This window comes from Zootoca vivipara, chromosome 6 (genome assembly GCF_965207765.1).
Source record: "Zootoca vivipara chromosome 6, rZooViv2.hap1.1, whole genome shotgun sequence".
Classification (NCBI taxonomy): Eukaryota; Metazoa; Chordata; class Lepidosauria; order Squamata; family Lacertidae; genus Zootoca; species Zootoca vivipara.
Genome location: NC_142589.1, coordinates 36,277,859 through 36,291,122, shown reverse-complemented (window position 1 = coordinate 36,291,122; position 13,264 = coordinate 36,277,859). Strand labels below are relative to the sequence as shown.

The following is a 13,264-nucleotide window of genomic DNA, read 5'->3' as shown; positions in this document are numbered from 1 at the left end:
AAACTGAGCTCAAAAGTGAATGCCACAAGCAAAAATCCCTGTTCTATTTTCTGAAGCTCTAATTGTTTGTTTGTTTGTTTGTTTTTACTAAGGGAAATTTACTGGGGCAAAGTTAGTTTGAAACCACCATCTGCCAAAGAGGCAGACCTCTCCATAGAATCACTGTGAGCAGTAGTGGTTGGTGCTTCCTGGACTAGGCAGGGCAGGCGGGGGCTGTTTGAGGGCAGGCTGAGATGAACGGGGGCAGTGCTCCATTTTCCCTAAAGGACCAGCCTCCACTGACTGGGTGGCAATACTAGGCACAAAGTCTAACTTACAATTGGTGATGTACTGTTTCCCCCCAATGATCAAAATTTCCATGGTAATGTTGAGATATAGAATTAAATCAATGAGGCATCCAAAGGAATAAATGTTGTGGTAATAGGTGACATCAGCAACTGTTACATAAACTGGGTAAATGCATGTTCCTGTCATGATAGAGTAGTATGTAGATAGAGTAGTTAAAATGACTACAGTATGTCCTAGAACAGTTGATGGTTAAACTGGCCAGCGGGGAGGCAACCCTGGACTTAAATGGTGCCCAGGACCTAGTGTGTGATGTGTTGCTGTACAGTTCAACATATATTGTATATTCCTGCGTATAAGACTACTTTTTAGCCCAGGAAAATCTTCTCCAAAGTCGGGGGTCGTCTTATACGCCGGGTCGTATTTCTTATATGGCGAGTATATCCCAAACTCTATATTTTAACTGGAAAAGCTGGGGGTCGTCTTATACGCCCAGTCATCTTATACGCCGGAATATATGGTATGTACTGTAAGTGGACAGTTGTATTCGCTACAGATTGCAGAGCAGATTCCTGTACCTGAACTAATTTTCTCAGGAAGGGAGTCTGTGGAACTGAAGCAAGCAGCAGTAAGAAGCGACAAATTTCTAGGCCTTATTGACAAATTAAAAATGAACAAATCACCACGTCCAGATAGTATCTACCCAATATGTTCTTAATGAGCTCAAATTTGAAACTGATGATATTCTAAGAAGAATATGTAGCTTGTCTGTAAGGTCAGTCTCCATACCTGAAGGCTTCCCATAGGCATATGGTTGGTCATTGTGAGAACAGGGTGCTGGACCAGATGGACGGGCTTTCTTAAAGTTTAGGACTTCCAGGTCTAGGCTTTCCTTGAAGTGCTTGTAGTCTAACCTTTCTAACTTCACAATGAACTGTAGACTTAACTATCCAGGACAGTTTTGTACCACCTATGGCTAATTGCCATTTTTTCCCATATGATTAGTGGATATGCTGGACCCCGGGTCCTCAAACAGTCTTCTTTGGGTGAAGGTCTGGCACAGTAGACATAGAAGGCCATAGCTTCTCTTTCACCATCTCCCATTTTAGGTGGTTGTTTTGATCCTGTTCTTCCTTTAAAAACTTCATGGAGGTGTACAGGGTCCCTCGTCCCACATTTTAGCCTCAGAAGTGCCTATTGAGGAAGATTATGGCTACATGCACATTAATGCATTTGTAGCACAAAATTTTAAAATTTCTCAAAATGGAATTGTTCATACTTTTACTCAAGGCTATCATGGCTACCAACCACAATGGCTTTGTTCTCCCTCCCTGGTCAGAATACCAATTTCTGGAAACCACAGAAGGGGAGAGTACTGTTGTGCTTATCGCCTGCTTGCAGACTTCCCATGGGCATCTGGTTAGTCATTGTGAGAAAACTAGACTAGATGGGCCACTGGCCTCATCCAGCGGGGCTATTATTAAGTTCAAAATGCTGCTTTTCAATCTACTGTGTATTGTTTCTAGATCCTGCAATCCACGAGAGTGATTGTGGTTGCATTGTGCATATTTGAAAACCCTCCCCTTGATTAGGTTATCCAAGCCTTATTTGCCCTATGCATGTTCCATGTGAATGAAGAAGGAAATGGTGACTGTGATCTTGGTATATGTCCACCCACACCATCATTGGTCCTACCCTTTGCAGGGACAACCTACTTGTTTTCAAATGAACACACTGTATAATCCATCTGCCTTGAGCTTTTATTTTTGGATTGAAATCAGCTTCTCAATAAGTGCTTTTCAGGGTGGGATTATGCAACAGATCTATATTGTGTGTGAACTGCATAAAAACGGTGCTAAGGAGCCATTGATTCTAGAATAAAAGGTCATGAGTATGCAGCCCAAGAGTTACTGAATATGGTTGCCCTGTGAGCTGTGAAGCAGTTGTTTGAATTTTGCTCTGACACTCTTATCCATTATCATAGCTGCCAAGTTATCCCTTTTTTAAAGGGATTTTCCCTTATGCTGAATAGGCTTCCTCGCGAGAAAAGGGAAAACTTGGCAGCTATGTCCATTATATCACCCTGCATCTCTTTCTTGAGCATTGGTACTGGTAGTACAGAGAGCATTCTGGTGTGTAGGGTGACCATGTTTTGTATTTTACAGAGGATAGTTCCCTATCTCAAGGGTTGTCAGAATACAGCCCTCTATTTGAAGGACTGCCAGGTTCAAATCTGATTTAAAAATGAAGAACTCTATGAAGGGAGAACAGGTGGGCCCTGAATTTGCCTACCAACCCTGGACAGAAGGCACACAGGTCGTCTGGCCCCAGTCTTCCCTACAATGATGAGACTTATTGTATTCCTATTTAAATGGTAGTCATTATTTCTAAATTTCCAGCTATACTTATAAATTAGGACATGTAAATTTTATGCAAATCTCTTTTTAAAATGATGCAACACCTCCTTTTAGGGCTCGTCCACACTTTGCTTGTCCCATTCCTAGAAAGCATGGGTCCAAGTGGTTTTCTGTTTTCCCTGCTGTTTTCCCTAGGAAAACCCCTTCTTTACCTAAGCAATCCACATAAAACACAATTGACGTTTCCTCCAATTTAATGGTAAAGAGTGAGTTTTCTGAGAAGTAAGTGATGGGGCAAGCAGAAATGTGGACAAGCCCCAAGACAATGCATAAGAGGCCACCTTACTGGTGCCAAAATGAGGCTTTGCTAAGGCAGAAGAGAGCTAGTTGTAAAGGAATTGTGATCAATGTGGTTCAGTTTTAAAAGATGAGAAAGTAAAAGTTGGTTAAAGTTTTCCAAAGTGTAAACACTGGAAAGTACTGTAATAACTATTTTGCTGGGTCAGGCCATGGCCCATCTAGTTCTGCATTCTGTGTCTAATAGCAACCAGCCAGTTGCCCTTTAAAGCTCACATGGAAGGTATCAGAGTAAGAACCTGCCCCTAGAGTTATATAAAAAAGGCAAAGGACCCCTGACAGTTAAGTCCAGTTGCAGACGACTTTGGGGTTGCGGCGCTCATCTCGCTTTTAGGCCGAGGGAGCTGGCGTTTGTCCGCTGACAGTTTTTCCGGGTCATGTGGCAAGCATGACTAAGCTGGTTCTGGCGCAACAGAACACCAAAACCAGAGCAGCGCACGGAAACACCATATACCTTCCTGCTGGAGCAGTACCTATTTATCTACTTGCACTTTTATCTACGAACTGCTAGGTTGGCAGGAGCTGCTTATATACTACCTTGGTATATAGAGGCAGTAGCCACTGATAAACCATGTCCTTCATGAAACTATTTCTTTTAAAACCCTAAAGCAATTTCCCATGGCCCCACTATGCTTTGTTATAACCTTTTCCTTTCAGTCTACACAGCTCTAGAATGATGGGAAAACTAGCAACTTTTGGACATCTTGGAAAGTTATAGTACAGATAGGCACTGGAATGAAATTACTCCTGTTCTGAGCAGGAAAGAATTGTGCTTAGTGGCTTTTTTTAAAAAAATGACACCCTCTACATTCTTTTATTTGGCACAGGAAGAACTAGTCCAGAGACAAATGCTGCTGGGGTGCTTCCACATCAGCCTTTTTTTCCTGGAACTGATCTCAGCCATTCACTTAGTTTTTACAGAGAATCCAGATGGCATTGTTTCCAGATATAAGCTACTCAATAGGTTGCTTGTCCTATTGTATGACATGGTTTGCAGCAATTTCACTGACTTTAAGTGCAATTGCCATGCCACCCTTTGACGTAGTACTGTTGACTCATCTAGCGTGGAAGTGAGGTCAATGACCATGACACAGTTTGTGATGGCATTGCTGAAACCTGGACCTCTGCTTTCCTTGCTTTACAACTGGGATGGGAAGCCTTATTTTTTTAACCCAAGGGCTGAATTGCCTCCTGGGCAAGCTTCTGGGGGCCACATGCTGGGGTGGGTGCGGCCAGAGGCAAACGCAAGTAGAGCAATGCATATGACTCTTTGTATAGCAGACTGCATTCCAGCCATGCCAAAGTCAGAGGTTTATACAGTCACACACCCCTCTCTATGCTCCAAGAAGGCAAGGAAGAGGCATGATCACAGTTTGAGGACATATTTCAGTTATGCAAGAGCACTAAATGAGGGCATTGGAGCAGGGCTGGTGATGGGTGTGGCTTAGGGAGAGGGGTTGTGACCTGTCAAGAGTCTCAAGAGCCATTTAGAGAGACTGGCTGTTCTGCATCTTGCCTGTACAGTTTCCCTTTGCACCATCACTATTTTTTGTTGATGCCCATTAAACCCTTTCCCACAGGCCAGAGTTTTGCGGATCAGCTGACAGAGGAGGCAGGGAATTAAATTTGGTTCCCAAACATCTGATTGAGGGTGGTGGCAGGATTTTTGTCTGTGTTGGCTGGATGTTCCTCCATTGCTTTTCATTTTAAAGCAGAATAATGAATATGTAGAAATAAAAACGAGCCCTTAATTTGCAATAACAGTTGGACAGAGCTCTCCAGATGGGACTACAGCTTCCATCATTCCTGATCACTGGCCATGCCAGCTGGGGCTGATAGGAGTTGTAGTCCAAATGTATCTGGAGGACACCTTGTTTCTTCAGCAATGTTCAGCAATGTTACAACATTATTGGGGGGCTATAAACAAGAACCTTTGTGGTATAAAAAGTTTGGGGAATTCAGCAGGAAGTGGTGCACCGATTGGATATGAAGCTGTGCAGCCACCCCCAAAATTTTGCAGGCTCAAATGGTATTGAAAGTGGGATCATAGCATCATGAGCACAAATATTATTATTAATGTGTAATAGAAAGAACTTAAGAGATAACTAGTCTTTGCTCCCTTTTGACAGTGACAGATGAGAAAAGCAGAGGCTGAAGCAGCTGTAAAGGTAAAGGGACCCCTGACCATTAGGTCCAGTCGTACAGCTGTACAGTCCAACAAACCAGTCCAAGTCTTTAGTGAGAACTTGAATGTTGCAGGTCCAAACGCAAACAAGAATCTTTCTACAGCCGCACGAACCTCTTTATATTCTTTCGGCTTCAGAAAGGTCTTGCGACGCTGGGCAGGCGACTGCCGCGAAGCTCCTCCGAAGCGGGGCTTTCCTTGTGTGATCGTTGGCCGCGAGCCTGAGCAAGGAGGGAGAAGAAGCCCTCCCTCCTCCCCCCCCATGCAGATTTTGGCGCGCGGGGTGGGGGAGAGACAGGCGAGGGGGCTGGTTTATTGTGGAAGCCGCCGCTGCTGGTGGCGCGGAGGAGACCCACCTCCAGGGAGGGAGGGAGATGGCGCTGCCGAGTTCGCAGCCAAACTTTGCACAAGAGGCGGCTGCTGCTCCTCCACCCGGCCGAAGTTAGCTCTGGAGCGGGACGCGACTGGCAACCGTCTCCAGCCTTTGCCCGCAGGAGAGCCCCACGCCAAAAAACAACCCCCCTCCGCCAGCAGCAGCCCGGATCCCAGTCCCTTCCCACCCATTCCTAAAGTGACGGCGGCGGCGGCAGCAGCAGCAGCAGCAGCAAGTCTGCAGATGGGAACCAACTAATCGCAGCCAACTCCGGCAGTCCGTCTCCCAGAGCGTGTCCGGCCACCCGGCGCCTGCAGGATGAGCGATCAGCCCTGGGGAGCCTCCCGCAGCCGCCGCTCCCGCCCGGGCGGGGACTACCCGAGGGCAAAATGAGCGATTATCCGGAGAAGGAGGCGCCGGTCTCGCGCAAGCAGCGCTTGATGGCCGCGATCGCGTCCGGGGACGAGCGTGCAGGAGCAGCGGCGAGTGGCAGCTGCTGTCGTGCCGAGTCCCCGGCGGCGTTGGCGGCGGCTGCCTCCGCCTCCTCCGACGCGGCGCTCTGCTGCTTCATCTGCGGCGGCGGGATCAGCCGGGGCAAGGAGCTGAAGCTGCAAGTGAAGTATCCCCGCGACAACCAGCCTTTTTTCCCTTTCCTGCAGCACCAGGAGCCGGCGCCCGGGGCGCAGGAGGTGACTCCGGAGGGCTGCGCCGTGGTGTGCGCCGTCTGCCGCTGCTTTCTGGCGGAGCAGTGGGACTCCTTCGAGAGGACGCGCACGCCGGTGGAGAAGCGCATGTATTGGTTGAAGCGGCCCTACCAGTGCGACGGGCCGGCGGGGGGGCCCGGCGGGCTGCGCAGGGGCCCCCAAGAGTGGAACCTCTCCTACGTGCTGGGCGCCGACGACGAGCGGCGTCCTAGTAGCAGCAGCGGCCGGAGCCAGCCAGCCGACGACGACGAGGAAGAAGGTTGCGGCGCCGGGGGCGAAGACTCTGAGCTTTCCTCTCTCTCTGACGCCGGTAACCTCTCGGAGCCTGACCTGCGTTCCCCCAGCCGGAACAGCGGCGCCAAAGGCAGTCCGGGTTACTGGCGCGTCAAAGAGCGCGCGGTGCCAAGCGCGCACATGGGGAGCCGCGCCAGTTACCGCGAGTGGAACCAGCCGCCGCCGCCACCCCCAGAGGAGGAGGCGATGGCGGCGGCCCCCTTGCGCCCGGGGAACGGGCTGCCACCGGCAGAGAAGCCTCGGAGGAAGAGGCAGCGGCGGGCAAGACTCTGGGGAGCCGAGGCGCCGATTTGGAGAGCTGCTCATGGCGCGCCAGGGGGCAGCGGCGGGAGCGCACCGGGGGCCTTCCATACATCGGGAAGAGGCGACGGGTTGGTGGGCAAGCGACATCCGGGGGAAAGTGGCCGAGAGCTTTCCAGTTACTGCTCCTCCGAAGAGAGCGAGATCAATATAACCAGCGACGAGGAGCAAAAAGAGAATGGCAGCGCCCTCCTAGCGCCCAGACCTCTCTGGGGGGCAGAGCCGCCATCGGTAGGAGAATTCGTCTGCTACGTTTGCGGCTCCCTCTTGACGCCTACTTCCCAGCACAGGATTCACGTGCAGAAGCAGGAGAAAGCCTCTAAGGCGCCTTTCTTCCCCTTCCTGTGGTTGCACAGCCCTCCTCCGGGGGCTTTACCCATCAGCACCGCTGGTAGCACCTTAGTATGTTCTTGCTGCTTCGCTTCCCTCATGCAGCAGTGGCAAAGCTTTGAGTTGGCCAACGTGCCTGTCCTGCAGCGGCTCTATGTAGTACCTCTGAACGCTGTAGCCCCCAAGGCTAAGAGGGAGACTCTTCCAAGAGAGGAGGCACTGCCTGCACCCCTGCAGCTTCTCCAGGAAGCATGTTACCTCTGTGGGGAGGATTGCACCAAGGATGGTCGGTCAGTCTCTGCCAAGATCACCAACGGCAATGCCAAAACAACCATGCACTTTCCCTTCCTCAGCCTCCTTCCTTGCCCTCCCAATGCCAAAGGTCTCAACAAGCACTGGGAGGTCCATAGCTGTCGGAAATGTTATGGTGTGCTGCAGGACCTATGGGCCATGTACCGGGCTTGTCACAATGAGGAGTTCATCACTTCGGTGCAGAGCTTCCTGGGCAGGTATCACCAGGTCTTTTCAGCTGGGGAGTCCAACAGCATTGCCCGGCATCCTAGTTTGGCCAAAGTGGGCTTGGTGTCCATTTGCTACATCTGTGGAGCTGAACTGGGAGCAGGGAGGGAGTTTCACATCAGTGTCAACCCTCCAGGCCGCTTTGGCGAGAAGGAGCCATTCTTCCCATTCCTCACAGTTTATCCACCAGCTCCTCGGGCTAGGCCTGTTGATTCAACTGGAATAGTGGCCACATGTGTGCTCTGTTACCATGATCTCTTGGGGCAGTGGATGCAGCATGAAAGCAGCCATTCCCCCCATCCAAGCAGCGCCTGGTCCAGGCAGTACAAAGTGGAGACTTTTGTCTGCTTCTTCTGCAGGCAAGAGAAGAAACGATGCCTTGGATTAAAAGCGGTGCAAGTTGCCAGGCTGCCAGTGTTCCTGTGCTCTTTACGGGTGCCTAGCAGCTTGCTGGTGGATGACGGTAAGCAGCTCACCATCGGAGCATGCGCTGAGTGTTCCGTACTGGTGCTGGCTGGCAAAAACACAGTGTCCAGAGATCTCTTTGCTGCACCTGCAATGGCACCAGCTTCTCTCCAAAAGGTAAGCTGTCTGGTTGACCTTCGGGTGGAACTGGAATTATCTGCTGTTGCTCTTCTGCAAGCTTTGGCTGGAGACAGGTGCCAAACTGTTGCTTTCTAGTAAACCAGCCGCTCCAGAGTCATTGACCTCATGACTCTAAAAAACCCCACCATGGATCTCTGTCAAGGTGCGTGGGAGAACTGTAAGCATGTTTCTCCTTTTTTTAAGCAAGCAGTGGCTGCTGGAAGGCTTTCTCTTAGGTGACTCACTCAAGACCAGAAGTTAAGAAGAATTCTAACGCTGGTGCCATTCTACTCCTGCTACAAAATCCTATTAGGGATTAGCTTCAACATTAGCTTTTTAGAGCCGTAAGAGAACTCCACAGTTTTCCAACTATGATGCAGAGTGCTTTTTTCCTGAGGTGTTTTTATGTTAATGGGCATATCGGGTCCCGTCCCCCTAGTGCTAATTCATGTATCTTCAGAATACAGGTAAAAGGGCTGGAAAGAATCCCAGAAGCAGAGCCATGGTAGGCTGTGGCAGCGCTATGCAGTGTTCCATGTCACAATAAACTAATTAGTAGTGCACAGGACTTTCTGGAGGGCACTCCCATGCCCACTTGTGGTTTAGGTGCCTTAAAAGTAAAGCCTTGCAAGTGAATCTACAGAAGTTAGTAGTCCACCAAATGTGGGCTAAAAGCCGTCCCCTCTCCTCCATGGCTGTTTTGCTCAACATTTAAATGTTATTGTCCAGTTCTGTCACTTATGCTAGGAATTCTTAACAAGCAAACATTTGTAAATCATACTTGCCTAGTTGCCTGAAGGCAGGTCCTCAGGTGGCTGAGTGGCTGTTAGAAAGCTGATTATAGTGCTTTTAGTGCTTTTTATTTTATATACTAGCTATTTACATTTCTCTAGTTGCTTAGTCTTCCAGGTGTGCAGTTCAGCTACACAGTGTGCAGATGTCCCGATGCTCGTCTAGCAGCAGGTTCCAAAGCATTATGGGTAAGGGGGAGGGTCTAATCCCTGCCAGTCAGTTAAGTGTGGAAGGTGGGAAAGTAATGGGAGTCAGGCTTCCGAATTAACCTGTGAGCAACCAGGAATGCCAGCAGATATATTTCCATACCGTCCTTAATCCGAGGATCACAGGGTGGTTTACCATATAAAAACAATACATGACATAGTAACACAAACAATAATTAAAGGGTCATAGATTGTTTAATTAGCTAAAGGTCTGAGAAAAGAGGAATGTTTTTGCTTGGTGCCTAAAGATGTGCAATGAAGGTGTCAGGCAACCCTCCCAAGGCAGAGCATTACACAAGCAGGGAGCCATCACAGAAAAGGCCCATTCTCATGCTGCCACCCTCCTGACCTCTTGTGGAGGAGGCACACTAAGGACCTTGGGTGGTGATCACTGGGTCCGGGGCTGTGGGAAGAGACCATTCTTATTGGCCTGCCCCTCATAGCTGCCAAGTTATCCCTTTTTTACAGGGATTTTCCCTTATGCTGAATAGGCTTCCTCGCGAGAAAAGTGAAAACTTGGCAGCTATGCTGCCCCTGTGCCTCTTTAACACCAGCCTAACATGCCCAGATCCAGCAAATGAAGTTTTTCTGTTTTGTCTGCATGCCAGGAAAAGCTTCACTTGCTAAATGTCTGCCATATCAGCTGCATGTTGTTGAAAATGTGGCAAATTACGCAGTAGGGTTTTGTGTGTGGGGTGAGCAATTTGCAGTCCTTTTTAAGCCAAAAAGTGAAACTTGCCTTCATACAGGAGTATGCAGAAGACCAGGGTTGACATGCAAATGCACTTCTCATTGAATATGGGAGAGAGAAAAAGAAATTTTGATGTGCAAAGAACTGTCATTTCTATGCATAACAAATTTCCTTCCTTGCCATAAACACACCATAGAAATTTCCTTTTCTGATTGGAGGTACAGTATTCCCTTCATGCATAGTCTTATCTCTTGGCATTCAAAATCCTCATGAGTGTGTGGTCATCTCTGACTATGATGCAACTTCTTCCCATTGCATACAAGTAGACCAGCATGTGGCAATGATTTTCTGCAGGAATAGCCACTGTCATTTCTGTGGTTTTGCACGTTGCAAGGGGGACAGGGAAGAGAACACATGGATAAATCACACTTCCTATTCGTGTATGTTTAGGAAAATTTGCCATGGAGGAAGTCTTGTGTTGACTACCTGGTAAGATGTGTGAGAGTGACCCCCACATATCAGACTCTCGTATCTAGCTCCCAGGGCAGAGTCTAAAGGTATGTGATTCAGCAACCTTGATGAAGCTAAGGAGATCTACTGTAGGTCCAGATCTAGGTCCAAGCGGGAGCCTGCTTGGGAACTTTATGTCTGTCATCTTGAATGCCATCATAAGAGAATTGCAGGATACTGTATAAATGCAGTGAAATACATTATCTCCTTATGTGTGAGATAGTTTGCACTAACATGTTAATCCCAAACTAAAGAAAGTGAAAGCAGAATTTATTAGGGGGGGAGGAGGAATCTTGATAATGAGTAAAGCTGGTTTCAAGAGTGTTTCTGTAACCAGATTTCTGAAATATGGCATCAGTAGCATTGCTTTAGCAACAATCACAGTTGTTCAGCTTAAGCCACTTGTAGAGTGTTGATTTCCAAGTCATGCAGGCAGACGATGAAGTGGCCTGAATGCTATTTAGTGCTTGCTTGTGGAACCTTAAAGGATTGGACTATCAATGGTGACATATTTCTTGGCCTCAGAGCCAAGCTTTTGAGAGAGCCCAAATAAGCATGCTCCCTAAGATAGGAACTCCCATTCTGCCAGCAAATGGAAAAAAGCCCCAGGATCCTTGAAGGAGGTGTTTCCAAGCTGATTGGCTTCTTTCCCTCCCTGTGGGAATGTGTCTTTTAAATCTGAAAGTCAGCTGTGTAAGTGGAGGAGAGAGATTTTCATGCTCCTATGACTTCCAGAGGGCTGTTTGCTTTTCATCTGAGCTTCCATCCCCTTGGCTAGAGAGGACAGCTGCTGATAATAAACTCACGACAAGCCTTAACGAACGACATTGCAGGACTGTAATAAAATGTGATCTAATATTTGAGCTGCCTTCCTAACCCTGGGCTCACCATTTGAGTCAGCCCCACTGTACAGAGGCTGCTGTAGTACTGGGAGGAGATAGGCTGTTTTGAGACATTTAACGGTATATCCAAATTCTTTTGTTTGTCTGAAAATCATTTTGCCTTGAGCTGGTGGGGCTATCAGTCTTCTTTTGAACAAGAATTGGTGTTTAGCATGGTTCTTCAAATCAGCTCTGGGGAACTTTGCAGCTCCAGACTTAAGTAAAGCCTGTGGTTGCTTCAAATCAATATATGTGAAGTTCAGTACCCTGCTCTGCCTTTTCTTTACGCTTACGGTACTACTTCCTTAAGAATTGATAGCTTACAAGTGCTGTAGTGATGGTAGATGTAATGACTGTCAGAATTCTCCCTTTTTGTACAAGATGTAAGAACCCTTTCAGGAACTAGTGTTCCCCAACCTTGTGCACTGGCTGTGGAAATGGGAGTTGTAGCCCAAAAATATCATAGAATCATAGAGTTGGAAGAGACCACAAGGCCATCTAGTCCAACCCCCTGCCAAGCAGGAAACACCATCAAAGCATTCTTGACATATGCCTGTCAAGCCTCTGCTTAAAGACCCCCAAAAACATCCTTTTAAATATTTGAATTGAACATGGCTATCATATCACCCCTTAACCTTCTCTTCTCCAGGCTAAACATACCCAGCTCCCTAAGCCGTCACTCCTAAGGCACCAATACATACCTTTGGTTCCCTAATCCCACTGTTCCTAAAACTTCTCTGTAAATCCCTCTGTTTCTCTCAGTGGTTCACAATGTGTTTCTTGTTCCCTTTTCTTTTATCTTCCCCAGTAGGCCCTCTGTCTCTTAGGTTCTCTGCCCCTTAGGCACTGGAGGCTGCTTCATTAGACCAAATAGGGCACTGCCCAAACAACCTCAGCCTGTCCTCAGCCAGCCCCCACCTGCCTGCCTCTTACTTGTATCCAGTCCAGGGAGTGGCATTGGCTTACTCCTCTTTAGTCCCAGTGCTGCCCTTGTAGAAGTCAGCAGGGAGGAGGTTGGGGGCAAAACTGGAATTAGTTGGCTCTGGCTGTCCTGGGCTCTGGTTTGGCTAACTTTTGATCTCCCTTGCATTTTGCTTTACCAGTCTTTGTGATCACCAGTCATCTCTGCTTCTAGGACCTCCTCCCAGTCAGCCATCTAGGCCTGAACCAGCCCCCATGCAGCTCCCCCTTCCTTAAGTACCGTATGGAGCTTTAATCCCAGTCAAACAGACAGCTATCTCTTCTATCCCAGAAATTGGACTGTGAACCTTTTGTTGCTTTGTTCCCCAAGTAATTGGAATGTTCCATGCCAGCTCTCTGGCTCAAACAGTTGCTGTCAGATGCATCACTGCCGCAAACTCAATACAGTACAGATATCTGTGAAATGGGAATGTATCTGTACTCTGTATCTAGCTGGTGTGTTTTGTAAGTGTTTGAATGCTTAGTGGTGTTCAGGCAAAAAGAGCTTTTTATCTAAACTATTAATCTGTTTCTTGTTTTGCCATTGCTAGGGTTGCTTTGACTGAGCACCTTGCTGGATTTTATTTCAGAGACTAACCAGCTGGGGTTGCTTGTGGGTCAGGCTCCCCCAAAGGAGATGGTGTTTTGGAGAGACTACTGTGTCTTACTATTTCTGCTCCAAAGGACATAAAGTACTTCCTCATACAGTGCAATTAAAATATGAAAGTAAAGCTGCTATCCAACAGGGAAACTGATAAACTAGCCAGCAAAACAAACAGCCAAGTGGAAAACTTGTGCCTTGCAACACCCTCCTCAATGCTTAAAAGATTACATTGGGCAGGGTGAGGGAATTCATTTACGGTATATCTTGTGGGGAAGTTGGCTTTGCAGCCTTGAAGCAATGGGTGTGATTACCCTAATCCTGGTTGTGACAG

At 47.9% G+C, this 13,264-nt stretch overlaps 1 protein-coding gene across 2 annotated transcripts in view; it reads left to right on the top strand.

The window, feature by feature from the left end:
* The first annotated feature begins 369 nt into the window (after positions 1-369).
* The window catches only part of GSE1 (Gse1 coiled-coil protein), a 389,184-nt gene continuing 376,289 nt past the window's right edge, over positions 370-13,264 (top strand). For both annotated transcript variants that reach the window (XM_035120004.3, XM_035120003.3), the window contains exon 1: positions 370-8,286. In XM_035120004.3, the coding sequence (XP_034975895.3) occupies positions 5,947-8,286 (2,340 nt within the window). In that variant the 5' untranslated portion in view covers positions 370-5,946. The remainder of the gene's footprint in view (positions 8,287-13,264) is intronic.